This window comes from Pseudonaja textilis, chromosome Z (assembly GCF_049901715.1).
Source record: "Pseudonaja textilis isolate UNSWEBS1 chromosome Z, rPseTex1.2, whole genome shotgun sequence".
Classification (NCBI taxonomy): Eukaryota; Metazoa; Chordata; class Lepidosauria; order Squamata; family Elapidae; genus Pseudonaja; species Pseudonaja textilis.
In genome coordinates, this window is record NC_142008.1 from 133,556,585 (window position 1) to 133,581,637 (window position 25,053).

General features: G+C 40.0%; 2 protein-coding genes across 2 annotated transcripts; one reads left to right on the top strand and one right to left on the bottom strand.

Moving 5' to 3' along the window:
* Positions 1–734: 734 nt before the first annotated feature.
* On the top strand, positions 735–13,435 carry TNNI3 (troponin I3, cardiac type). The gene is made up of 7 exons (XM_026712046.2): positions 735–905; positions 2,807–2,848; positions 3,672–3,803; positions 4,606–4,695; positions 9,638–9,814; positions 11,802–11,913; positions 12,965–13,435. Exons 3-6 carry the CDS (start codon positions 3,678–3,680, stop codon positions 11,901–11,903), a joined length of 495 nt encoding a protein of 164 aa, XP_026567831.2. The 5' UTR covers positions 735–905; positions 2,807–2,848; positions 3,672–3,677; the 3' UTR covers positions 11,904–11,913; positions 12,965–13,435.
* A 3,105-nt stretch (positions 13,436–16,540) lies between these two features.
* FGF21 (fibroblast growth factor 21) lies at positions 16,541–22,983 on the bottom strand. The gene is made up of 3 exons (XM_026712045.2): positions 22,297–22,983; positions 21,750–21,853; positions 16,541–17,999 (listed from the first exon to the last, which is right to left on the bottom strand). The coding sequence occupies exons 1-3, from the start codon at positions 22,538–22,540 to the stop codon at positions 17,700–17,702; spliced, it is 648 nt and encodes a 215-aa protein (XP_026567830.1). The 5' UTR covers positions 22,541–22,983; the 3' UTR covers positions 16,541–17,699.
* Between the last annotated feature and the right edge of the window lie 2,070 nt (positions 22,984–25,053).

Below are 25,053 nucleotides of genomic sequence, written 5' to 3' on the forward strand. Positions count from 1 at the left end.
ATCTTTTAAATTGTCAATTCCTCTCATGGAGTGTAGGGCTATTTCCAACATTGAGCATAGGCCAATCTGGTCACAGTCAGTATATATAGTATGGTATTTCTAAGTAAAAGGATTTGTCAGGAAAATATTGGTAGTCCTCAGCTTGCAATCATTTGTTTAGTTCAAACTGTTTGTTTAGTTTATTCAAAGTTACAACGGCACTGAAAAAAGTGATTGACAATTGCTCCTCAAGCTTATAACAGTGGCGGCATCACCATGGTAACTTGATCAAAAATTAAAGTACTTGGCAACTGATATGTATTTATGACAGTTGCAATGTCCCGGAATCATGTGGCCACCATTTGCAACCTTCCTGGTTGGCTTCCAACAAGCAACGTCAGGCTGATTTGCATGATTCATTCAACAACTGCAGCAATTCCCTTAACAATTATGTCCAAAAAGATTATAAAATTAGGTGTGACTCATTTAACAACCCCCTTGCTTAGCAATCTTTTCCAATTGTGGTCATAAGTTGAGGACTAGCTGTAGGACAGTGAAAGTCAGCAATTAAAATACAAAGTACTTAAATGAACAGGAGCAGATTTATTCCATTTCCCTCATTTACATAAATATCCTCTCTCAAAATGTGGAATTTGGGGGTCAGAGCAGTAAGTGCAGCTGGCCTTTATATGTCCTAAAATGTGGCTGCAGGAAGCATTTTCAAAATAATACATTATTTAAATCTGTAGTATGAGGAAGAGGAAGAGGAAGAATACATAGAGGAGGAGGAAACACAGGAGACCATTGTGGAGACAAAGAAGGCGCCGGTGGTTCCCAAACCTGCCCCTCCTCCTGCAACGGTGCCTCCCCTACGCCGAAAATCATCTGCCAATTACCGGGCCTACGCCATTGAGCCGCACGACAAGGTAAGTGCTAGTCTCCTTTCCACTTGGATTGAAAAACAGAAATGCAGAAATATCCAGGGCAAAATTAAGAATGAGAGGCTCAGAAAATCAAAGGAAGACCCAAAGGGAGAAGAAATGCAGAAAGGAAAACAATATAGCACCTTGTGTATGTGTATGTGTGTCTCTGTGTGTTTTCAGAGAGCAATTTAAATTTATCAGCATGCATGGAAACAATACAAAGTCAGGATGAATTTGCATGTCCCTCCCAGTGCAAGCTCAAAGTGCAATTTAGAAGTTGAACACATTGGTCTGCTCTATTTCAGATCGATGCTCACCTTTGTGCATTTTCTGTCACAGAATCAGAAAATTGGGTGTCCAGTCTTCATGCTTAGCATCTCAAATTTCCTTCTCATTTCAGAATGTTTCTGCTCCTTAAAATCTGTTCAAATCTTTCAAAAACACAGAGGATATGTGATATTTTCAAAATGGTCTCTGTTAGAAATTCAGTTCATATAAAGCACCACACAGAGCAAGCAAAAAGTACAGTCACTATGTGCTTTACTGCTCAACTATATAACTATAACAGGAAACAGAAAACTCAGAACAAAAGAGCATAGACTAGAGCAGGCTTGAGGCTTGTCCAACCTGCGGCCCAAGGGCCGCATGCGGCCCAGGTCACCTTGTAATGCGGCCCAGTGCCCACCCCAACCTTTGTGCCAGAGCCAGTGAGGAGGAGGAGGAGAAGCAGGCGCGAGGCAGGGCGAGGTGAGCGCCAGGCCAAGCAGCAACAGAAAAAGCAGGTGCCGTCAGAGCGCCACCTCCTGCTGTTGCCACCACCGCCATTGCCGCCGCTTCTGCCCCCGCCGCTTCTGCCCCCGCTGCCACTTCTGCCCCTGCCGTCGCTGCCGCTTCTGCCCCGCTGCCTCTGCTTCTGCCCCGCCACCACTGCTGCTTCTACCCCGCCGCCACTGCCCCCGCCGCTGCTTCTGCCCCCGCCGCTGCTGCTGCTTCTGCCTTCCAGTCCTGCCTCATCCAGCCGGGCCATTTGCAGGAGGAGAGGTAGGCGCGAGGCGGACAAGCTTCCCCCCACCCCGCAAAATTTGGCCGGAAAATAAACCATGATAAAAAAACCGTGATAAAAAAACTGTGATAAAAATAAATAATTTTTAATAAATAATTAATAATAAAAACATCTCACTAACTTCATTTCCAAATAAATTTAATATGTTAACTATGTTTTCTATGGTTTTTTTGGATGATCAGGTATTGTTACTGTTATTTTATTTTATGTGCGGCCCAAACCAAATTTTCATCTTCTAATGTGGCCCAGAGAAGGTGAAAGGTTGGACACCCCTGGACTAGAGTATATATCATAGATCCAAACTTGAAAAAACTGCCATCTACTGGCTGAATACTACTATAGATGTTGCAGAGAAATAAACTCCAACAATGAATTCCAACAGTCTCTAGGTGTCAGTTAATTTAGACCAGGGGTGTCCAACCACCTAACTTATGGACTTCAACTCCCAAAATTCCCCAGCCACACTGGCTGGGGAATTCTGGGAGTTGAAGTCCACAGGTCTTAAAATTGCCAAGGTTAGACACACTTCATTTAAATTGATCCCATCTGTTATTCATTTAGAAAGAAATTAAGCCTGCTGGACAAAGTAGATTATATTCTATTTCCTATCTCTCTGTTCTTCTAATCAGCTGTGGTTTTTCCTTTGGAAATTTGTCATTTTATCTGCACTAACCAGCCCTAAACCAAATCAGTTGATTGTTTCTTTCCTTTTCTATTAAACTGCTCCACATGTTGTGGAGGATAAGCAGTTACCACTGTAAATTTAGGAAGTTCCACTAAGCATCATCCTTCCGGAGTGTGAAATATGCCCCTTAATCTCTCTTCTTTTGTTCCACCACAGATAAAATGCAAGATATCAGCTTCTCGGAAATTGCAACTCAAGGTAATGTGGAAAAAGTGAGCTTCTGGGTATTGGTACACTTAGAAAAGGGCACAAGGTGCTAAACACTTCTGGGGGCACATCTGGCAAGTTTCTAGGAGTTTGGAATGCAAAACATAGTACTTATAGTCCTTGATTTACAGCCATTTTTTTAATGATCATTTGGAGTTACAAAGCCACTGAAAAAAATGACTTATGACTCTTGTTCACTCTTACAATTTTTGCAGCATCTCTATGGTCACATGGTCAAACTTTGGACACGTGGCAACTGCCATGTATCCTTGACAGCTGCGACCTTCTGACAAGCAAAGCCAATGGGGAAGTTAGATTCACCTAACAGCCTTATTATTAACTTAACAACTGTAGTTATTCACTTTACAATTATGGCAAGAAAGGTCATAAAATGGGTCAAAACTAACTTAACAACTGTCTTGCTTATCAACAGAGGGGACTCAATTGTAAGTTGAGGACTATGTGTAGTATATAGACCCTGGTGGAAAAGAAGCGCAGTAGATCAGATTCCAAGAGAAGAGAACACCCAGATAACCACAACCACCCCACACACGAATTTGATGCAAATATTTGGTAGGAAGGAACACTTGACAAAATGGACTTGCCCAAAGTGAATGCCCTCCAGATCTGTGATTCAACTCCCAAAATTCTTGGATTAATATGGCCACCATTCTTGGGGTCCATCCATACTTCTGCATAGTTCCTTGGAAGGGAAGAGCTAGCTTAAGCCATGGTATATTCATCAGGTTGAAGGAACACAAGCAAGATATAAGTGACCCGGCTTATTGACCCAAATTCTTGTCTTTTCACCCAGTCATTGATGCTCCAAGTGGCTAAGAGGGAAATGGAAAAGGAAGAAGAAGAACGCTCCCAGGACAAAGAGCGGTTTCTCTCCGACCGCTGTGTCGCCTTAGAAGTGGCAGGACTCAGCCTTACGGAACTGCAGGTCAGCATAGAAGTGGGGAGAATGAAGGAGTGAGAAAGGGGATCAAACTGGAGAAGACCTGCTTCTTGGGTTTAGTGAAATTAGCCTTCTCTGAGCAGTTGCTTTCCAGATGTGTTGGATTTTCCATGAAAAGTCTCTAGTTTGAAGAAAGGTAAAGACAGATAGCAGATGAAAGGAAAACTCTAAAGTATGTCTTTGATCTTCAGGATAAACTAGCTTAGATGTTGGCTTTTGTTAAAGAAGGTGGTGAGCTCCTTGAGGGCAGCATTATGCATTTGCTGCACAACTTGCTTTGCACCAGCAGCTCTCAAGCAACAGTTGGGATCCCTTCACTTGCAACATAATTAACGTTCCATTTACTTTGAGGGGCAACATTACTTTAGAAGAAGCCGCCGAATTAAAACTGTCATGTAAGCTGATGTTCAAAATTAACTTTCTTCAAAGAGTTGCACTCCAGGTATATGAAGTGGGCATGGGGTTTGTAGGACAACACAACTGGAAGAGTAGCTGATTGGGTATTCTAAGAGATGTCTTAGCTTTGAGTAAAATGTATAACAGTGGTTATTAATGGAAACTAAATCTCCAGCCTACCTGGAGTTATTGGAGTGTTTCAAAATTGTTGACTTTTTCTTTCTCCAGTTGGACCATTCTGATTCAAGTGGTTAATGTCTTTAAAAGTCAGTTACGTGGTTCATCTCTCAATAGCCTCGAAAATGAACTTTGCACTTGTTCAGGAACACCCTGCTCTTTATTAGACTTGAATCTGATGTTTGGTTGTCTTATGCTACCTGGTTTACTATAGGAATTGTGTCGGCAGCTCCATACGCAAATTGACAAAATTGATGAGGAGCGTTATGACATGGAGGCCCGGGTCAATAAGAGCATCAATGAGGTGAGCTTCTGAACCTTGGGTGGGATCCGGGCCGCAATCGTCTTTACAGGATATCACTTGTGGATCCTGATCATATAAGATAGAAAAAGAGCTCAATGTATTTCAGATGATGGATTTAGCATTTAGCATTTAGCATGAATCTGGCATTTTAATGACAGCAATTAGGGAAATGCACAACACAGTGTTGTCTTTTTCTCCCAGCTTAAAAATAAAAATCACTTAGGGCCTTTGGGTAAATCAAATCAGGAAAAGCTGGAACATATCCTGCTCTGATGCTCCTGGGAAGAAGGGTGGCTTTTAAAGACAACGACATTATGCCCATTGCGCTAGGTTTGCAATTGCAGAAAAAGAATAAGACATAATAAGCGAAAGAAATAAATGACATGAGAAAGAAGAATAAAAGGGAGTTTAGACCAGGGGTGTCAAACTCAAGGCCTGGGGGTCAGATTTGGCCTGTGGAGTGCTTAGATCTAGCCCGTAGGCCCGCCCTGGAAACAGCAAAGGACCAGTCCATGGTGCTTCTGCCAGTGAAAAGGAAGCTTGGGAGGGCTGTGCATGGCCCTCCCAGGCTCCATTTTGGGCCGTGATGGCCTCCTGCAACCTTCTGCCAGCATAAACAGAGCCTGGGAGGGCCATCGTGGATGAAAATGGAGCCTCAATGAGTGACATCAAGCTGGCCATGCCCCACCTTGGCCAGCTCCCCCCCACCAGCCACCGAGGTCAAACACAACCCTGATGTGGCCCTCAATGAAATAGAATTTGACACCTGATCTAGACAAACCTAGTTTGCCTCAGCAGCACTCACTGTATCTCTCCACATCATTCAATCCTTGAAAAGCATTCTAGTTCTTCCACCATGTCCACTTGTTGCTTTACATTTTGACTATTCATAATTTTCATCTCTCCATTTTTGAGGATCTGGTCAGTTCCCTCATGGATTCAGTCATGGATTTCCCAGCCTTCTCTTTCTCCTCACTCATTTACTCTTCTTTATTCTGCAGGTAAATTCTCATTCATTTTCTGTATGTGACCAATCATCTCAGTGTACTTTTCCATACTGATTATTCACTTTTCCATTCAGTCCACATTTCTTCAGAGCCAGCCCTTCTATTTCTAGACTTATTTCTTTTCTATCACGTCCATTTTTCCCCCCAAGTTCCACACTTGATATTAGTGAGAGCCTGTCCCACCTTCAGAATATATTGATACCTTGTTTCTTTCACTAATCTAATTTTTCTTAGATCTTCTAAGACTTAAGATCTTAGAAGAAGATCTAAGCAGCCACTATTTTCATTCATTCTTAGGGATCAGATTGCCCCAATCACTTTTTCTGTCATTCTGTTACTGCATTTGCACCCATCTATTCATATCATCTAGAATTAAGAATATTTTTTTACCTTGCATGCAGTTATCACCAACCTATAGGTTTCTATTTTCAAATGCACCTACAAAAGCTTCAGCTCTTTCAAACACCATGAAACCTACATCTTCAGAATTTGCAATAGGGGCGAATATCTGTAGCTTGAGCATGAAGGTTCATTCTCCGATCTTGTGGGTTGGTTTCTGAACATTTTGTTACCAGATTGGTAACATCTTCAGTGGAATTTAGAGGGTATCAGTATTAGTGTGGAGTGCCAGGCTTCATTGAACTCACGAGCGTGGCGTGGTGGGGGGTTTAGAGTGGCTGTATATATATATATATATATATATATATATATATATATATATATATATATATATATATATACACATGTGTGTGTGTGTGTAATTTATATATATATATGTATATGTATGTATGTGTGTATATATATATATATGTGTGTGTGTATATATATATATATATATATATATATATATATATATATATATATTCATATTCTTAAAGTTTTGGTACTATATGTATGGCATTCAGCTTCATTCGGGTATTTTCCACGTCATTGTAGTTGTGCTTTTAAAGTTGTAGCAACGTTTGACAGAATCTCATCTGCCATCATCAGGCTTCTGTACGGCAGATGAGATTCTGCCGAAACGTTGCTACAACTTTAAAAGCACAACTACAATGACGTGGGAAAATACCCGAACAAAGCTGAATGCCATACATGTAAGTACCCGTGAAAATTTAAGAAAACATATACATACATACATACATACATACATATATATATATATATATATGTGTGTGTGTGTGTGTGTGTGTGTGTGTGTGTGTGTGTATGTTATGACTTCCGTTCAAAATTCAAACGAACAAAACAGAAAGCAGCCGTTTCACAATTAAATCAAACGGAAAGAAGTCTTACAAGATAACGGCTGGCAGAAACCACAGCATAAATCTTTACTCTGTCCGGCAAACCAGTCCTGGCAATAAATCTCCAGTCTCAGAGCTTCTTGCTGTAACGTCCACACTCAAATAGTCACTTTGTTCCTGGCAAAATGTACCAGCCCAGCTGTGTCCTTTTATACTCATTGAGGCAACGTGCTAATTTACTGACTCGCTCTCCTCATTCGCTCCAGCTGATTTTGCCTTCTCAACCATCTTCTGTTTTTTACATTTAACCACAAATTTTCCAAGTTCTCATCTCCACTAGAAGATTCTCTCAAAACTTCCCTGTCAGCCATTCCTGGCTGTTGATCAGATAAGGAACCAGAGGAGGTCAAAAGTCCTGACAATTCTAATACATCAGGTCTGTCGTCCGTTGTCACGTCCATCTCCTCATCCTGGTTACCAGTCCAATCTCTGAGCCATGCTGGCTCATATTTTTCTGCCATGACCTCCTCACTTGAACTCATATCAGTCACAGGAGCTGAATCCAAGCCTGAAGTCACAAAATATATATATATATATATATATATATATATATATATATATATATATATATATATATATATATATATGGATCTTTGGTTGTTCGGGTTTTCTCCCGCGTAAGATTCGAAGTATCTAGGCAACGTTTCGATGAAGTCTCATTCATCATCTTCAGGCTTCTGTCTCCGGCTCTGTGCTTCTCAGAGTAATGGAGATTGCAGCTGCTTCTCCTTTTAACTGCCACTGGCAGTTAAAAGGAGGAAGCAGCTGCAATCTCCATTATATATATATATATATATATATATATATATATATATATATATATATATATATATATCGATCTTTGGTTATTTGGGTTTTCCCACGTAAGATTCGGAAGTATCTAGGCAAGTTTGATGAAGTCTCATTCATCATCTTCAGGCTTGTGTCTTGGCTCTGTGCTTCTCAGAGTGCTTACTCTGAGAAGCACAGAGCCAAAGACACAAGCCTGAAGATGATGAATGAGACTTCATCGAAACGTTGCCTAGATACTTCCAATCTTATGTGGGAGAAAACCTGAATAACCAAAGATCCAGATACAAATACCTGCAAGAACCTCAGAATATATATAATCAGCCATGCTAAACCCCCCTCCCTGCCACGCTCATGAGTTCATTGACATAACATTTTATTATTTTTTAAAAAACAGATTTTTATTTTTCAAGACAAGCATATACAGAATAAAAACATAAAAAACATAAAAACCATCTTCCAATTATATACATACAGTGTCAGTTGGTTACAAATCTTTTGTGCTATCCTTTCATAGTCCTTACTCACAAGTTATATAGGTTCTCAAATTGTCAATCTAGTATATGCTTATATGTTTATCAGTTATTAATAATTCATTTGACTAAACTATTATTCCATCATTTTATACGAGATATTCTAGATTTTATTATAAATTTATATTATACATTTATCCAATGGTTATATATTTTGTATTATATTCTATATCAATCTATTGATCTTCTATTACAAAACTTAGTCTATTTCATTACCATGTCTTTTTATCTAACCATTGATATAATATGTCCCATATCATATAAAATTGTTTAACTTCTTGTTCTCTAATTTCAACTGTCAATTTGCTCATTTCAGCACAGTCCATAATTTTCTTAATAACTTCCTCCTGCATAGGTATTTTTTCATTTTTCCAATTCTTACAAATACAGTTCTAGCATGGCTGATGATTTTTGTGTTGCTCCAATCGAACTGGTGCTGTTTGGTGTTGATGTGGGTAGAGATTAAAGATTTGACAGAATCCTCCACTCCCTAGGAATAGCAAAAGCCCACAAACCCACAGCCACACTCCACCAGAAATTATCCAGAACCAAAGACAAGATGAAAAAAGATGAAAAAAACAGTGTATAATCTACAAAATCCAACTATAGTCATTACAACTAATTCTATGTGGGACAAACATCATGTCAATTAAAAATCAGGATCTATGAACACCACCTCACAGTCATATGCCGCGATCTCAAATCCTTCAACTCCACTGAAGATGTTACCTAGCCTGGTAATGAAATGTTTGGAAACCAACCCACAAGTTGAGAGAACAAACTCTCATCCCCATCTTCAGAGTTCTTGGTACTCTGTGAACTTGATTGTTTGCTTGCAAACGTTTCATTGCCATATTAGATAACCTCATCAGTGCTAGAGAGTGGAGAGAGTGAAACCCAGCAGCCCTCATGATCTTTCTAGGACAGTGCTCAACAAACTTGTCAACTATAAAATGTGTGGGTTTTAATTCTCTCATGTCTTCTGGTTGGAGAATTGTGGGAGCTGGAGTACATATATCTTTCATTTGCTGAGATTGAGACCTACTGATTTACAGTTTCAGAATGCTCTTTATTTAAGACAGCTTATGGAAATGTTTGAGGAAATCTGGAAGGACATCTCACTCCTAACTGAAGTTTTCTTCGTATAACTTTGCTTTCCCCAACTTTCAGATGTGTTGAGACTAGAATTCCCAGTCACAATCACCCCATCTAGGTATCTGGAGACCATCCAGTTGGGGAAAATGACAAAGTGAATTTGGTGCCTGGCTCCTCCTAGATTTAAAATGTATTAACAGGCTGTCCATTCCGATTCCAGATCCAAGATTTGAACCAGAAGATTTTTGACCTGCGAGGCAAATTTAAGCGCCCTGCTCTTCGCCGGGTGCGTCTCTCGGCTGATGCCATGATGCAGGCCTTGCTTGGCTCCAAGCACAAGGTCTCTATGGATCTGCGGGCCAACCTGAAACAGGTCAAGAAAGATGACACAGAGAAGGTGAGACTGAAAGGATCAGCAGCCAAGAATGAGAGGGAGAGAAGAGGAAGTGGACAGATGGTAGCTTCAGAGTCATTCATCTCTTTCGTTTAGGAAAAGAGTGGGCAATTTTTGTTAGGTGGAGGCTTTGAAGTTGGGTTTTGAATGGATAAAGAGTTATTTAAACTCTCGCACACACCCCAAAAGAACAAAATTATTCCTTTCAGATAGTTTGAATATATTTTGTGGAGGCTCTGCAGACCATAAATGGGGTGTTACGTTTTCTTGTGGCCTCCAAAAATTCTAAGATCTTTGTGGAGTGGATGAAGTTCTGAGATGACTGAACTGCTCAAACTTTGCATACTTGTCTGCTTATTTATTTACAGCCTGACTGATCATTCACTGGTGGTGAATAATTTCCAGGCACAAATTTCCCATCAGTGACGTATGTCAAAGTCTTAAATTTAGTTCTTGGCATGTTGGGCTACATTTTATCATTACTGTAGCAACCTTTTATTTTTGTTACTCATAAATAGCAATCTTAAAATTCACTTGGGAGGAAGAAAGTCAATTTAGATGCCCTGTGAGTCCTTTCTCCAATTCCTGGTTTTCATAAAAAAAATTCAACACTACTTCCAAAGCTGCAAGAAAGTTTACAGGCAAGGGGTCAAAAAAGTCAAGATGGCAGCCAAAACAATACAAAAAGTCATTTTAGTATGCATTATGACCACTATATTTATTTATTTTTTAGTCCTTCCTGGAGGACGTCCTTGCAAAACTTTTTTTCGCCACGACATTACAGTACTTGCAAGGGTATAAAGCAGGGTCTCTCAACCATAGCAATTTTTCGATACGTGGACTTCAAAACTTCCAGTATTTCTCAGTCCTTGTCACTCTGGCTGGGGAATTCTGGGAATTGAGGTCTGTGCATCTGAAAAGCTGTCAAGGTTGGGAAACCCTGGTAGAAAGGAACATGTATAAAATCTACCTGGGGAAAGGGAAATAGTTGAGTTGATTTTGATTTTTGAAAAACCTCTGCATTTCAAGAACACATGTAATAGTGCAGCTCATTTCTTCAGTCTGAGTATTTATCCAACCAAGACTGCAGCTTAGAAAATGTGGAAAGATTTCTCATAACAAGAGAGATCCCTTTGGTCTCATCCGGAGAACTGAACAGTCCAAAATCCAGGACCATCCAACTATATCACTGGGCACAAGTAACCTTTCCAAATTTGGGGATATAGAGAAGAAGAACATTCTCAACAGTATGAACCTCTCTTAGCTGTGAAGGGAATTCCATTCATTAACATTTCTATGGTTTACTTTGATGATTCCATGAATCAAAGGGGAATGTGGGCTTCTATGGAATAGTGGTCACAGTGATGTACTAAGAGCATAGAAATCCAGACTGTAGACCATTCTCAGCTTTGGAAGCTCCATGAGGGACCTGGGGACTGGCTACTGTCTCCCAATCAATTACATGGAGTTGATCTAGGAAAGAATATGAGGAAGGAGAGCTGTTTAAACAGCCCTACACTCCCCCAGAGAAAATGGTAATCCAAAAGATAATGAGTTGTGCAGAAATGGACAAACTAACCCTAGCTTTAAAGGACAAAGGATTATCAGAGTACTATATGATTTGAGAATATTGGTATGAATGGATTGAGCAAAGACAGATTACATAATAAACAGTAAAAGAAGATAAGCAGTAGTTGTAGTAAATATATATTCGCATATTTTAGTTGTAAATATTGCACAAAATAATGTTACAAATGAAAAACCACAGCCTGTCATTGTTGAAGGCCTTTTAATTCTTTCTATGTTGTTTGTTTTGTTTTAATTGATAAAATTAATAAAGTTTGTATAAAAAATAAAATAAAATAAAGCTGCTCTGAGCTCAAAGAAATAAAAACATAAATGAACTAACAGGGCATGTTACTCCACTCACAAAGCCTAGGACTTCACTGATTTCCTGACCCTTGGTCTCTCTCCCCCACCACCACAACAGGAGAATCGGGAAGTAGGTGATTGGCGGAAGAATATCGATGCTCTGAGCGGCATGGAAGGGCGCAAGAAAATATTTGAGACCTCGGTTGCAGGGCAAGCCTGAGGCATACAAGGTGAGAGAAATTCCTTTGGAGATATATGCATTGAAATACAAATAGTCTTCAGCAGTGGTGGGATTCAAAAAAATTTACTACTGATTCTGTAGGTGTGGCTTGGTGTGCGTGGCAGGGGAAGGATACTGTAAACTCTCCATTCCCTCCCCACCCCACTAACCTGCTTTCCAGCTCTGTTCTCCTGTGCAGGGCAACCAAAGAAGACCCAGCCAATTAGCTGGGACTCAATGGGAGGCAGAGAATAGATGGGGGTGGGGCCAGTCAGAGGTGGTATATGCCGGTTCTCTGAACTACTCAAAATTTCCGCTACCGGTTCTCCAGAACTGGTCAGAACCTGCTGAATACCACCCCTGATCTTCAACTTACAACCATTTGTTTAGTGAGTATTTGAAGTTGCAGCAGCACCAAACAAGGCTATTTACAACTGGTCCTTTTCCAATTTTTCCATACTACTGGTAGTCCTCGACTTACAACAGTTCATTTAGCAACCATTCAAAGTTACAACAGTACTGAAAAAAAGTGATTTATGGCCATTTTTCACACATATGACCATTGCAGCATACCAATGATGAAAATTCAGATGCTTGGCAACTGACTCATATTTATGGCTGTTGCAGTGTCCCAGGGTCACGCAATCACCTTTTGCGACCTTCTGACAAGCAAAGTTCAAGGGGGAAGCCAGATTCATTTAACAACCCTGTTACTAACTTAACAACTGCCCTGATTCACTTAACAAATGTAGCAAGATGCTCATGACCTGGGGCAAAAATCACGTAATCATTGTCTCATTTAGCAACAGAAAGATTGGGCTCAATTGTTGTCACAAGCCGAGGACCACTTGTATCCTAACAGTCCTTATAATTCCCAAGCACTTTTGCTACATTAGTCCAATTTTGCATAATAATCCTAAATATGGAGAACTTTAGAAAAGTGTGTTTCTTCTGGGTGATGAGAGGTTGCAGACCCTTGCAAACTAGGGCCTGGTTGTTCAGAACGGTTTCGTAAACTTTCTCCTATCTTTGTCTCTCCCCCTTTTTCCTCCTTTTTTCAGGTGGGGTTTCCTGTGTGATTTCTGATCTGTAGATGCTATCAATCCCTTGTGAAACCTCATCCTCTGACCACATTCATCATTGGAGCCAAAACCTCACCTTGGAATTTTGTTCTGCAAACTGTAGTTTCTCTTCCTGTTGCTTTGGGGAGCTTCTTAGCTCTGACCCCTCACCACAAGAACAATGTATTTAAAACTTGGAGTGTGCAATGGTTGTATAGATAGTATAAGGAGCAGGTTGGGTGCCACCAAGTCTGGATGGACTTCAGAAATCCTGCAGAAGATATGCTTTAGAGCAGGAGTAGTCCAACCTTGGGAACTTTAACTCCCAGAATTCTCCAGCTGTCCATGCCAGCTGGGGGATTCTGGTAGTCAAAGTCAACAAGTCCTAAAGTTCCCAAGGTTGGAGGCGTCCTGCTTTGGATTTTAAATTTGCTCAGTGCCTCTGTTCTCATTAAAACAACTCAATTCTTCTTTCAGGATTCCACACAAACTGCTTTAAAGTTGGCATGAAGAATAGGTTTCTTAAAGCAAGACAATTTCTTTCTTTTTCTTTTTAAGTTCTTGCTGAGATTTTAAAAGAGTTGGGCCTCACATGGTTGAGCTACTTAAATCAAGAGAAGAGAGGTGTTCCTTTAGCAAAAATAATTCCACAACAAGCAAAATCAATTCCAAAATGTTCTAACAGTAGGATGATTCTACCTACACAATTGCGGCCACTATATAGCTGTCAAGGGTTAAGATTTTGAGCATCTTTTTGCTACAACCTAATGGTGGAATGGTTTGTTACAGCTCAGATACAATGCAGGTAGTCCTCAATTTACAACAGTTCATTTAGTGCCTGTTTGAAGTTACAACACCACTGAAAAAAGTGACTTGTGGCCATTTTATACATTTCAAGACAGCATCCCCATGGTCACATGATCAAAAATTGAGACGCATGGCAACTGGTTCCTATTTATGACGATTGCTGTGTCCCAAGGAGGTCATGTGATCCCCTTTTGTGACCTTCTGACAAGCAAAGTCAATAGAAAACCCAGATTCACTTAACAACGGTGACAAGAAAACTCGTAAAATGAGGCAAAATTCGTCTTGCTCACCAATAGAAACTTTGGGCTCCGTTATGGTTGTAAGCTTATGACCATTCATTTAGTGACCATTCTAAGTTACATCAGCCCTGAAAAAAACTGACTTGCAACAGCTCCTCACAATTACAACTGTCGCAGCTTCCCCAGGGACACAGGGTCAAGATTCAGTCACTAGGCAATTCACATGTAATCATGACACTTGTAGCATCCTGAGGTCTTGTGATTGCCATTTGTGATCTTCCCAGTCCGCTTTTGACAAGCAAAGACAATGGGGGAAGCCACTTAACGACCTCATGATTTACTTGACAACGACAGTGATTCACTTAACAACCTTTGGCAAAAAAGATTGTAAAGTCAAGTGCAGTTCACTTAACAACAGACTCATTTAGCACCAGACGTTCCTGTCTCAAGTGGGATCGCAAGTGGAGGACCTCCTGTATGCCCTTTAATATAAACACTTGGCCTACTACAGGTGGTCCTCAACTTACGACCACAATGGAGCCCAAAATTTCTGTTGCTAAGTGAGACATTTGTTAAATGAGTTTTGTGGCCCCATTTTATGATCTTTCTTGCCACCTTTGTTAAGTGAGTCACTGCTACTGTTAAGTCAGTAATATGCCTTTCCCATTGACTTTGCTTGTCAGAAGGTCGCAAAAGGGGATCAGATGACCCTGGGACACTGCAAACGTCATAAATATGAGTCAGCTGCCAAATATACGAATTCTGATCACTTGACCATTGGGATGCTGTAATGGTCGTAAGTATGAAAAACAGCCATGAGTCATTTTTTTTCAGTAACTTTGAATGGTCAGTAAATGAACTGTTGTAAGGTGAGGGCTACATGTACACCCTGCATGCACACTTATCCTTTCTAAGGGTGTCTTTTAAGGCTGGTATATGCATAAAGAGATATTGCTGTCAAGGAGCCTTCTTCTTGGCAATTCTGGCAAAGCCCTCTGGACAGTAGAGTTTTGCTTTGATCCAGCAGATGTCTGAAAGTCTGTCAGATCCTCCTCAGAGGACAGGCATCCAAAGGAGGAGTCAAAAAGACCATGATGGGGGCTGCAACCCTGCCATTGAAGCCCAGTTCTTTTTAATGCACATCCACAGCAGCCATCTTGAATTTTTTGACCCCTCCCTGCAGTTGCCTCTGTCTGGATGCATGCTTCACCCTTACTTGGGAGCCCTGAGGTTCTTGATGCCAAGAAAGGAAGGAAGGAAGGAAGGAAGGAAGGAAGGAAGGAAGGAAGGAAGGAAGGAAGGAAGGAAGGAAGGAAAAAAAATAGCTGTGCCATCCAGTCAGTGCTTTTGTAGCTACTGCGGTTACACTTAAAGGGTGTTTTAGAAAAGACAACAATGCTTTTTTGCATAGTGTTCCAGTCAGGATGTTCTGCAATCACTGATGGCTAAAAAGTTGCCCATTTTACTGGCAAACACTGCCGCAGTTCTTCTCAAGGACACTTCCCCACTCAAGTGCCAAAATAAAATGCAATTGGAGCCCGCGTTTTCCTACCTGATTCGGATTTCTTTCACTTTCTTGGGAATTCCCATCAGTTTATATTGGGGAAAACCAACCAACCTTTGATCTCTTGGCAATAACAATTGGCTCTTTGTCTAACATGGTTCCAGGATATTTCCCTTGGCACATGCCAGCTTCCTGTACCTCATGAGTTAAATGCTAGACTTTTGCAACAGTTTCTACTCTCGTTTCTTTCTGCAAAAATATTCCTTGGCCCTATACAGAGAGCACAAATGGTGGTTGTCTAATCTCAGTCTTGGTTTGGAAAGATGCCATTGCTCAGAAAGAACCAGCATTAAACACTGGATTAGGAGCAGGGAGATCCAGTTTCAAGCCCACTCTAATCCCTTCAGGGGTGGCTTTGAGCCATCCTCAAGGTTGCCGTGAGGGGAAAAGGAGAAGAGGGAGCACTGTGTATGTCACCTTGAATTTCTGAAGGGATGGAAATCCACAGATAAATAAATAAAAGACTAAAGTGAACTGGGAATAATGGAGGCCTTTGGTGAGGGCTGGTAGGAAGTAATTTTGTGAAAGTACCCACAAGGCAGACATACAAATTCTGGAGTTGGTGGAGAATCAAGCTTGCAATGAAATGGTGGGTTTTGGACATTAGAGAGTTGCCATATCTTGTATAAGAGCCATTGAAAGAAGTATTGAATTGATGGAATTGAATTCTGACTAATGACTTCTAAGTAACCCCAAAGTAGTAGGAACCCTGCCTGGAAGAGGTGTCCAACAGAGTGAAGGATGTTGTCAAAATGGTGGATAAAAGGGAAGACCTGCCCATTTTGAATCTATCTGAGACTCCAGGGGAGCTTAGGATTCATTTGCACCATTGGGGATGTCTAATTTTTTTGCCCTCCCTGCCGATACACTCATTTGTTTTTTGTTTTGTTTTCTCATTAATTACTGTTGCCCAATGAAAACATTTCTAAGAACTATTTGCCATCAATGAATTGCTTCTTTTTCTTTAAAAAAAGGTTTTTATTTGTGTTCACGTTAAAAATACACCATTCACGCTTCAGTTCACTGACAGTTAACACTGATCACAATTAAAGCACAGGGAAACAGGTATTTTTATAAAAATAAAATAAAACAAAGAAACAGAAAGAGAATACAACAATCTGCAGATTTGTGTCAAGTCAATAAATTGTCAATAGGGCAACACATTTGACCAGAAACAACCGCTGCTAAAACACACACAGCAGAGGCACATTCTTTTAATGACAATGTAGTATAGCTTATAAATAAATAAACATTCATAATCAATACAAATGCCTTTTACTTTGTTTTCTTTATTAGAGCTCTCTTTTAACTGGTCCGATAGCTTACAGGCACAATGCAAGCTTTAAAAAAAATAGAAGGCACATAAAAATGGGGCTCAAAGGGGATTTTGGCCTCTTTTGATTCATAAGCCTCATTGTGAGGGAATCTGTGGGGGTCAAAAAAGTCAAAATGGCGGATGTGATGGAAGGCCTGCCTCATTTTAACATACAGCCCCAACCTCTTTGCATCCATTGCTACGGCTCACAAATTGATTTTTGCAGAAACAGTTCTCAAACAGAAGGGAGAAGTAAATAGATATTAGGCATAAAATCATGATCATATCTGCAATTCAGATTTAAAATTCAGTTGGCTGGTCTTTGCCAGAAAAGGAAATAAATATGCAGGCAGAAAATATACACACATAAACGGTTACATATAAATAACAATATATAAATATCTGTGCACAAAATATTTTCACATTATGCCTTCCCTTCCTGCTTCCTTATTGATCTAATTTACTTAAAAATAAATAAACCTCATATAATAGATAAGTTACTTAAATAGTTGGATAAATAGAAATAAAACCTTGGATCTTTTTTTTTTTTTTTAAGCCAGCAATTATTAACAATGGGAAACAGAAAAGTTGAAGTGATTCAGACAGTACAGGAATTCTGTCTGGGGATTTGGGAGTCTCCTGAGGCTTCAGCCAATGGCATCCATCCTTCTCATCTCTCTGCTCCTTTGCCCTGATCTGCCTTCCTCATATTTACTCTTCATATTAATGCAATAAAATAGAGATGGCTGAGCTTAGGAAGGATCCTTCTGAACATCTGATTTTGTACCCCAGCCCATCCATGGTCCTGATCTATCTGAAGGCAAAACTTGGGCTTCTCAGATTCTGATTTTGATCCATTATGTTGAAGGGATCATCTGACTCGACGTCTTGTACCTGTTGAACGTATTCTTGATCCATAATCATGGGTTCAAGGGGAACCTTGTTAATTAAAGGTAAGAACTGGGAAAAGGGGGGCAGCTGATGGCTTTGGGTCAAATTCTCCACCATGCTGAGGCTCACGGGAAGATTGTAGGCCTCTGAATAGTACACGTTATAGCCATCTCGAAGAAGCATCTCCCGGAAGTTACAGGCCTCTTCTGAGTACAATAGCTGCAAAAGGGGAGAGAACACTTGGATTAGGTCTTCAAGCCAAGAATAAAGGAGCAAAAACAACTGAATTTCATTTCATTTACCTTCAATGGGGCTAGGTTTAAAGTTAGTTAATTGTTATCTTGCTCCTATAATTGCTTCCTGTGTATTAAATTCTCTTGTGTCACAGTAAAAAACACAATTTTGATTGCAGAAAGTACGGCTTCAGCAACAGAGTGGTCAATGCCTGGAATGCACTACCTGACTCTGCAGTTACATCCTCAAACCCCCACTCCTTTTCCCTCAAACTAACCATTATTGACCCTAAGAGGTCTGTAAGGGGCATGCATAAGTGCACAATTGTACCTAATGTCCCTGTCCTATTGTCCCCAGTTATTTGTGCCTATTTCCTGTGTTTATGCTTATGTTTATTCTTATCTCTATTATCTGAAAGTGATTGACAAATCAAATCAAATCAATAAAACAATCAAGCAGCAATTGTTAGCGGGCCACTGAAGGCCACATCAAGATTTCGGATGAGCCATATCTAAAGGTTAGCTCGGCAACTGTTTGACATTACAACGGATTCTGAAAATGGGATCCTGTTTTAATGTTCCAGTTCTACCTCTCCCACAGTCACGTGACTGTATTTGGGGCACTTGGCAACTAAGTTTGCATTTATGTATGGTGTTTGGCAAAAACTGTCCCACAGAAAAGAGTAATTTAAAGACTGCAACATTCACTTAATTGCTGCAAAAAAGGACATCAAATCACGTCCAGTCACACAGTGACTTGCTTTATGACTGTCATTACATACAAGGGTAATTGCAGGCTTTATTATGGGTATAACTCTAGGACACAGGTCTCAAACTCGATCATGTCAAGTGAAATATTGTGACTTATTGTGATGTTTTTTGCCTTTGCAGAGCTGGGATGGGTGTGGCCTGCACATAACGCATCCAGCCTGTGGGCCGCCAGTTTGACACCCCTGCTCTAGGACTACCTGTTGCGAGGAGATTGTAACAACAATGATCTATGCAAATTGAGCATAGAATCAAAGGTGTAGGATCATACCAAGTTAATAAGCTTGAGGGAAAAATTTTATCCAATCTTCTGCCATCATCTCTGTTATATTATGTCTTGTAGCTTCAGTTACCCATGTACTTCCTATTGTTGCATTTTAAGCTAAGACAATAATTTCCTCAGGTAATCTTTTCCACTGTCAGACAATTCTTATCACCAAGAACTTTCTTGTAGCATCTAGTCAATCCTGTGCACAATTTCCGCCTACAGAATTAACTCAGAGAAATTCAAGACCATATAATCCATAGGTACAGGTAGTCCTTGACTTATGACCACAACTGAGCCCAAAATTTCTGTTTTTAAGTGAGACATTTATTAAATGAATTTTGCCCCATTTTACGATCTTTCTTGCCACAGTTGTTATGTTCATCACTGCAACTGATAAGATTGTTAAGACTTTGATTGTCAGAAGGTCACAAAAGCAGATCACAAAATGAACCAGTTGCCAAGCATTTGAATTTTGATCACATGATCATGGGGATGCTGCAAAGGACTGTTTTATGAAAAACAGTCATAAGTCACATTTTTCAGTTCTGTTGTAACTTTGAACAGTCATTAAACAAACTGTTGTAAAAGACCAATTCAGCCCTATATACATTGCCGTACCTAATCTAGGAATTCAAACTACACTAAAATATAAATTTATTCCAGCTAAAGAAATGTTATTTTTACTGCTACGGGATTATATCAATAGTGAATGTAGTACGATCAACAAATCTGCAGTTTCTCCATTCAGGCTGGGATTTTGGCTTGAACTCTGCAGTGTTAACATCTTTACCATTTGTTTGTTTGCAATGTTTATATCCTGAGCATCTGCCAAAAGTTTCTATTTCTATGCACTGAGGACAACTTTTTGCAGCATACAAGTTCAAATTTCAGAAGTCAAAATAGTTGGATTGCAACTTGCAACCTTTATTATTTACCCCCTTAGTTTTCATAGACACAATGATTCAAAATAAGAAATGTTTATTTAAATTATTTTTCTCCCTTCCCAAAGTATTTCTGTTTCACTGGCCCAGTAATTAAATGTTTAACTCAAAAACACACTCCCCTTATAATGAGTGTTTTTACCTTGCTCTAGTAGCGTGCAAGAAAACCCATGACCCGTTGGGTCATTGTTTCAGAGATAAAACTTTTGGAGATGCCTCAATATGATCAATAATGACAGACCTTTTAATATATTTGAAAAGTTCTTAATAATCCAGGGGGATATTCAAAGTTGCATCTGTCTTGAAAGTAGCCCACGTTGAACTGTAGAGCACAATCAAACATCAGCTCAGGAAAAGTTTTATGACACTTTGCAGGATGTCATAAAATGTCTCATGATAATTCTTAGATCTTAAAAAATATTTTTTTTTAATTTCCAAATTTCAGTCCCATAGAAGTCATGAGTCCCACATTTTGGACGCATTCTAAAATTTGGCCCATTTCAAAATAGCTCAGTTGAAAAAAAATTACTGTTTGATGCATCATTTCACTCAGTTAAAGGTGAAAAATAACTCAAAATAGTTGTAAGTCACTCAAAAAAGTGATTTACAACTATTCCTCTCACTTACGACCATCACTGCATCCCCATGATCATGAGATGTTAATTTGGGCCTTTGGCAACCAGCATGCATTTATGATGGATGCAGCATTCATGTGGTCAACATTTGTGACTTTCTCCAGCTGGCTTCTGACAAGCAAAGTCAATGGGGGAAGCCAGATTTGCTTAATGACCACATGGTTCATTTAATGCAGTGATTCACTTAACAACCATGTGAAAAAGAATGTAATAAAATTGAGCGTGACTCTCTTAACAAAAGTCTTGCTTAGCAATTGAAATTCTGATCTTTATTGTGGTTGTATATACACCAGAATATATGAAGAATATATGAACCTTTTCCTGGTTATTATATAAGACATTGTAAATATCTCAGTTTTTATTTCTATTTAATTTCTTTTTTATATTGGGTTTCAACTGTTTTAATTGCTTTTATGAATTATCATGCAGAGTCACCAGTTTCAGATAGGCAGCCGTGCAAACTGAATGAATAAATAAATATAGGGGACTGTAAAAATAAATGCTGCTATGACAGACAACTTCTTAATGGATGTCACCACATTTTAGCTTGTTTCTAAAAATGTAGACTTTTTATTATGATTTCAGAATATATTCACTAATCTATTAAATCCCCTCAGCATCAAGAAGATTAAAATGGTCCAGTCTGTAAAAACAGTTTGCTTCTGATTTTAATAAAGTACTATCACAAGTTATTTTGGGTGTGTATGATTTTGGGGGTTGCAAATTTAATTTGTGAATCAAAACAACTCAGCTATCTCTGGAAAACACTTACCTGTATCTGAGAAGACAAAACTGGTGCTTGAGTGTTTGGAATGGCAGACTTAGAATTGTTACCAAATAATGTGTGAGATGATCCCCCAAAATGCATATTTTGGAAATGGATAAACTCATAATCAGACAGGTGGATCTTTCAATGTATAGCTTTATTTTACTCCATTGATCCTTTGCTGTAAACCAGTATTTCTTCTTTAGCAATTTCCAGATGTGTGGACTTCAAATCTCAGAATTCTCCAACCAGCATGCTGGCTGGAGAATTCTGGGAGGAAGTCCACACATCCAAAAGCTGCCGGGATTGAGAAAAAGTGCTCTAAATACAAAGACATAGCCCAGATAATTATACTTACTGAGCCATATAGATGTCCTTCAGAATCCATGCAAAGAAATCTAGAGGTCTTCTTGGCCAATATACGAATGACCCCCAACTTCACCGCCTTGATTTCCATCAAACCTGCAGATTGGTGGGGGAAAAGAATAAAAATAACTTGTGAAAAAGGAAAACTCTTTAGAATGGTTCTAACTCTAATAGCCATCAGCCTCTTCAGATTCGCTTCAGTCCTGATTTATAACATCTGTAGAGTATAACACAATCTGTGGGAGGCCATCAGAACACCTTCTACAATTCCTGTTTCCATTACTTGTTTTACTCTGAAAGTTTAATCTAACCATCTGCAGTGGAGAACAAAGTTAACATTTGTTTTACAGAGTTTTTCAAATAGCACACATGTTAAAAAGTTACATATTCTGAAATGTCATCTTCTGAAAAACTATATTTCAGGATCTAGTACCCAATCCTTCCCCAAAGAATCCAACTGGCTGTGCCCCAATTCCACATATAACTCTGGAAAAACTCATTTGGAGGAATCCAGAGTGATTTGTTTCCCAAATACTCACTGAAGGCATTCTGGTATTTGGAGCCACGCACTGTGCCATCTGAGAAGATCTCCAGGTGGAGGTGGGTCCGTTCACTGGTGGTGTAGAGATGGCGAAGCCGGACCTGCCCATCAAACTGGTACAGAGGGTTGGAATCTGGCACTGGGGAAGCCCCAGTCCTGGGGACCAATGCAGCCCAGAAAAGCAGGTTAATGGGAAGCAGGAAATAACAGTTGCGTTGGAGAAGAACTGAAACAGACAGCATGGCTCAAGGATGGCTGATCCAAGCAAGATGTAGTTCTGGGATGGCAAAGATTGTCTTGTTCTCAGAAGAAATTCAAGGAGGAACTCAAGGTTCGAAGTCTTAGCTTAGTTTTGCCAGTCACTGGATTCTATTGTTTTGAGGGAAGACTAGAGAATTCTGGATTCCTGCCCTTATTGGTCTCACCCAGAAATTTTGTCCAGAATTCACAAAAACATAAAATAAAGTCCAGAACTTCTAAAGCAGCTTCTAAAGGTTGTTATTCTTGGGATGGGATCTGGGGAGCCTAGTAAACTTCCAGTCACCCAATCAATGGGAATAGCCAGGAGTGTCTTCCTTCTTGCTCTGTCTTGTGCCAAATTTGCTCCAAATCAGCAAACTCACCAATATATATACGCACATGCTCTACAACAGAGGTAAACGACCTTCCCCTTGACTTTTGCCTTGCCTACAATTCTCCGCCCACTTTCATTTCCCCACACACTCACTAGGTCCCCAAGGGTGAGTCACGGGGGTGCCTCTTGCTCCAACTGCTCCTAACATGGGGTCACGAGGATGCCAAAGTCTAAATATTATCATTCTGCAGCTGCTTTTAAGCTACCGACAGGAAAGGATGATGTAACTTAGGGAATACAAGACCACAAGAAAATGATGGCCAGAAGGAGGGGGAGAGAAGAAAGGGGAGGGAGATGATGGAAAGGCTATGATTGCCTCAGCATCCTGGAACAGCTCTCTGACTTATCCAACCTGTCCTGTGCTTCTATTAATCTTTCTAAATATGTGTCTCTCTTGACTATTTATGCTCTGGACTCAAGCTATTGTCAGCTGTAAGTGCAGCCGTAATTCTCACAGCCCTTATTCTGCAGAAACAGACCACATGCTTCAGATGCCAAAGACCCCTGAATATCCAGAGGTTGAGCAGAGCACAAATCCTGCTGCAAACTTTGGGAAGCAATGTCATTTAGCACTTAGACTTACGTACTGCTTCGTAAGGCTTTACAGCCTTCTCTAAGCAGTTTACACTGTCAGCCCATTGCCTCCAACAATCTGGGTCTTCGTTTTACTGACCTTGGAAGGATGGAAGTCTGAGTCAACCTTGAGCCAGTCAGGATTGAACTGCTGACAGTTGGCAGAATCAGCCTGCAAAATGGCATTGTAACCACTGTGCCACCACTGTTCCTCATGGAGAAGCAATTATCAGTTACTGTAGACAGAAGAAAGTAGGTCAATATCTACTGGTGGATCTCAAGTTGTTGACCATTTAGAGGCACTGATCAACTTCATGAACCATCCCTCCATAATGGGTGGTGTCAAATCTTTCCATCTTTGTGCATATAGTATCTCTCCTCAGTAACCATGCTGAAATGAATACTATTTCCTCTGTTTATTTTGACATTTTGCTGGACAACCTCAAAGTATAGAATACCATTTAGATCCCCTGTTAGCTGGATGGAAGTGTCTATACCAGGCTTCAATGTAGCACTGAAGATGACATAAATGGATCCACCATGGGAATTTGATTTTAAAACCTGAAATGGATCTGGGTATCTAGAGATTGCCTTTTCCAGACAGATTTTTCTCACCTCATCTGGGTAGCTACCAAGCTCCTAAAAACGTCCATTATTCCTGCTTTATGTGTTCTTAGTATTTATAATTGAACTGTGATCATTTGGACTGAAGCAATAGGAAAAATTAATCAATAGAAAATAAGAGAGGGGGGAGGGAGAGAGAGAAAGAAAAAGATATCCACACATCCCCTACAGCAATAATATATAAACAAAGTAGAAAAAGAACTGAGCAACAGTCATAATGAAGGATCAATACTTTTCTAAATTCCTTTAAAGTTTTTATTTGAGGAATCATACTAGTTTGCTGGGAGTTTTAAAAATGTATATGCACTCACACCTTAGTCACTTCCTGTTTGAACTATTGCAATGTGCTTTATGTGGGACTGCCCTTAAAGACCACTCAGAAGTGCCAACTGATAACAGATAATCAGAGTTGGAAGGTACCTTGTAGGTCATCTAGTCCCCCTCCGCCCAAGTGGGAGACCCTACACCATTTCTGACAAATGGCAGTCCAATCTCTTCTTGAAAGTCTCAACTGATGGCGCTCCCACAACTTCCGAGGGCAAGCTGTTCCATTGGTTAATTGTTCTCACTGTCAGAAAGTTTCTCCTTATTTCCAGGTTAAATCTCTGCTTGTTCAGTTTCCATCCATTATTCCTTGTCTGGCCTACAGGCGCTTTAGAAAATAGCTTGACCCCTTCCTCCCTGTGGCAGCCCCTCAGATACTGGAAGACCGCTATCATGTCTCCCCTGGTCCTTCTCTTTACTAGACTAGCCAAGCCCAGTTCCTGCAACCGTTCATTGTATATTTTAGCCTCCAGTCCCCTAATCATCCTGGTTGTTCTTCTCTGTACTTTTTCTAGAGTCTCAACATCTATTAGAGATTCTATTTAAATATAGCACCAGAGAGCAAAGAAAGAGTACAGCCACCATGTGCTTTACCGCTCA

Coding starts and splice junctions, on each gene's coding strand:
- TNNI3 (XM_026712046.2), top strand. CDS start 3,678: ATGCTCCAAGTGGCTAAGAGGGAAATGGAAAAGGAAGAAGAAGAACGC. Junction 4,696..9,637: donor TCAATAAGAGCATCAATGAG/GTGAGCTTCTGA, acceptor TTCCGATTCCAG/ATCCAAGATTTGAACCAGAA. Junction 9,815..11,801: donor AGAAAGATGACACAGAGAAG/GTGAGACTGAAA, acceptor CCACCACAACAG/GAGAATCGGGAAGTAGGTGA.
- FGF21 (XM_026712045.2), bottom strand. CDS start 22,540: ATGCTGTCTGTTTCAGTTCTTCTCCAACGCAACTGTTATTTCCTGCTT. Junction 21,854..22,296: donor CAAATACCAGAATGCCTTCA/GTGAGTATTTGG, acceptor ACCAATCTGCAG/GTTTGATGGAAATCAAGGCG. Junction 18,000..21,749: donor AAGGACATCTATATGGCTCA/GTAAGTATAATT, acceptor CCCCTTTTGCAG/CTATTGTACTCAGAAGAGGC.